Source organism: Octodon degus, unplaced genomic scaffold (genome assembly GCF_000260255.1).
Source record: "Octodon degus isolate 3935 unplaced genomic scaffold, OctDeg1.0 scaffold00027, whole genome shotgun sequence".
NCBI classification, from domain to species: domain Eukaryota; kingdom Metazoa; phylum Chordata; class Mammalia; order Rodentia; family Octodontidae; genus Octodon; species Octodon degus.
The window spans coordinates 6,643,925-6,647,083 of NW_004524603.1; the positions used below are offsets into that span (position 1 = coordinate 6,643,925).

At 57.6% G+C, this 3,159-nt stretch overlaps 1 protein-coding gene across 2 annotated transcripts in view; it reads right to left on the minus strand.

Annotated features, from left to right (window-relative positions):
• Znf282 (zinc finger protein 282) overlaps positions 1 to 3,159 on the minus strand; it is a 20,710-nt gene that overhangs the window by 17,130 nt on the left and 421 nt on the right. For both annotated transcript variants that reach the window (XM_023712798.1, XM_004629011.2), the window contains exon 2: positions 849 to 1,268. In XM_023712798.1, the coding sequence (XP_023568566.1) occupies positions 849 to 1,268 (420 nt within the window). The remainder of the gene's footprint in view (positions 1 to 848; positions 1,269 to 3,159) is intronic.

A 3,159-nucleotide genomic window follows, 5' to 3' on the forward strand; every position in this document is an offset into this window, starting at 1 on the left:
AAAAAAAAAAAAAAAAGGCATGAGACATATCAATTACAATTTGTGGACCTTATTTAATCTTCAGTCAAACTAAACAAAACAAAAAACTGAAAATGTGAACATCCGGCAAATGCTTGAGTCAAGGTGGGCCTTTTAGCATGGCGGCAGCGATGCTAATACATTGAGGTTGAGGTTGTTATATTTTTGAAATCTTTGTACCTTTTAGAGCTAATACTGAATTATTCGTGAATAAAATGATTGACGTCTTCGATCTGCTTCAAAATGAAACAGGAATGGTGAGGGAATCAGCCGAGGGCTGCTAACTGTGGGGCTCAGGAGGGAACCTTGAGGGCAGGACTCTACGCCACCTCCTTTGGTATATGCCTGACTACAGAAAGGCAAGAAGGACCCACAGGGCAAGAATGGGGCCAGCGGGTGTGCGGCTGAGCCAGAAAGGGGGATGGACTTCTGGCCTCTAGATGGGGCCACCTGAGGCTGTGGGCAGGGCGTGACCGCAAGCAGTGCAGGGTCTGCGCCCAGCTGCGCGCAGCTTGGACAGTGTACACAGAGATGACAATGGCCACCCATGACAAATGTTGACTGGGTGGTGTCAAGGGGGAAAACAAGCAGGTAAGAGCCACAGGTTGTGCAGCAGAGAGGGCACAGGCTCCAGGACGAGCCACACGGGCTCTGCCGGGTGTGGGGGACCAGCTGCGCTGGCAAGGAACATTCACCACAGGAAGACACGGCTCGCGAAGACAATGAATGAGACATCAGAGAGCCGAGGAGGCTACCAGGCCTGATGACAAACTGCGGGCTTTGTCACCTGTGCAGCCCTCACCGCCGTCCCTCCCGGGCCTGGCACCTACCTTGGGGGCCTCGCCCTTGCTGCCCGGGGGCAGCCGCAGCACCCAGAAGTTGCGGTTGCGCAGCAGGTTCTCCAGGTTCTCCAGCCGCCGCTGCAGCAGCCCGTACTCCTGCAGCAGCGTGCCCAGCACGGCCCACTTGCTCTCCATGTGGTTGCCGAATTCCACGGCCGTCTTCTCGCAGTCGGCGATCTTTTTCTCATTCGTCCCTGTCCGGCCCTCTAGATTGAGCAGCTGGCTGGCCTGGGCATCCACCTTTCGCTCCACGGCCTGAATGGCGGCCACCACCGTCCACAGCGAGATCTCTGCCGTGGGCAACTGCGGCTCCCGCATCATCCGGTCAGGGAAGACAGGGGCCCGGTCGGGGAAGGGTGGGAACTGAAAAGGCATCGGTCGCCGGGCATCCATGTCCCATTCTTGAGCCTGTGTGCAGAGGAAAAAGAGCCTGGATGAGGACAAGCACATGGGGGAGGGGCCAGGGGACAGCGAATCAAATTCCACGCTTCTTTCTTCCGGCCCGCCCACTGCCAGCTATGGTACTCAAGGACGGCACCAGCCATGCTTCGGCAGCCACCCACTCATGGAGGCAACCTCTCCCCCATTTCTGCCTGCGGGCTACTAGTTCGCCCTCCTAGACCACCGCAGGCCCAGGCCCTGGAGCCCAGCCGCCAGCATCACAGACCTGAACAGAACAGCTGCTTTGTTTCAGGGACTGGAACTGCTAATCACAAACTTCGCATGTGCTTCTCGGTTTTTGTTTCAAGGATATGAATTTCATGCAAGTTGTCTGACACTAATCTCCCCAGCAATCTCTCACAGGTTAGGGCAAGAATGATTATCTCTGCTGAGATGATGAAACTGAGACGTGGAGGAGCAGCTGGTCATCCCAAGCACTGCTTGCGCTGCCAAGAGCCCGGCCCCGGGTAGGTACTACAGGTGAAAATGACTTTGGGTGTCCACGGTGCCACCTTTCTACCAGGAATGTGGTCAAACGTGACCAAAGTGTCCAGGCTGGAAGCAGGTAACCACCTGCTTTTTAAAAAATTTCATATAGAACTATTTTGCAAAACGTTTTGGAAAACGAAATTAGACTTAAGCCAGGTGTTGGCCTAGCACTTGGCGAGCTGAGACAGGAAGATCCTCAGCCTGGGCTAAATAGTGCACTCAAGTAGCCCGAACTACATGGCAAGGCCTTGTCTCAAGAAAAGTAAAGAGGGAGAGAATCGATTTACTAAAGCTGTTACTCTTTAGGAGGAGCACACATTTCTCCTCCCTACAGGCTAAGCTAACGGGGACCCTCACTTTCCTTCCTGGGAAAGGGGTGCTCACGTACTGGCACCGCCTCATCTCCCGCACAAGACCCTCACCCTGGAAGCCAGGTGGGGCAGGTGGGGAGCTCAGCTGGTGGTCCAGGAGGACACTGGAGGGTTCCAGGAGTGAGGCCACAGCCTGACAACCAACTCTCCTTAGGAGATGGGACTGAAGGAAGTGTCACTTTCTGTCCTCCTGTCCCTGAGAGGCAGCTGTCAGGCCTGGGCAAGCAGGGTCCTGTAGCTTGGAGGTGGGCTGCAAGGCTGCTGACAAGCACACCCCTTTCCCCTCTTAACTCAGAGCAGCCTTGACAGCAAAGGCCACCGCAGAGGACTCTTGGGCGGTGGGAAACCGAGGTGGGCACAGGGAGGCGCCTCTGGGCCTAGCCCGGAGGTGAGGCAGAATGAAGTTCAGCAGGGGGGCCGGGGTTAGGTTCTGCAGGTTTGAAGAACTGGAGCTGGCAAACGATGGAAACCAACACGGCCACCCCCGGTGGACTGGTTACAGGAGGGCCGGGCGGGGGCCACTCAAACCCCGGGAAGTGTGCAGGGCTCTAGGCACCCCTCTCACTATGGGGACAAGGGTGTCTGGTGTCCAATATGGGGACCCTGGTGCTCCAACTCGCCCGCACACCCCAGGGACGAGGAGTTAACGGCTCTGGGACGCGGCTTGGGCGTCATCGGCCGTCTGCAAAGCTGCCCGGGCGATTTCAGTATGCAGCCAAGTTTGCCAGCCCGAGACGACAAAGTGCCCTGCCCGTGGCCCTTCCCTGGCTCACGCCCGGAGCGGAGGAAAGTGGACTGGTGGCTCGGTACTACTTGAGAAAGGTGGCAACCGCACATTTCAGAATCTCTCCGCGTAAACACCAATGAGGGAGGCGTCGCTTCCCGCGCGGCGCACCGGGCCTGCGGGCAGAAGGACTCGCCGCCGCGCAGGGGGCGCCCGCGGGAGTCGCGATCACCGCGGGGCCGGGCTGCTCGGGCCCCAGCCCGGAGGACAAGGC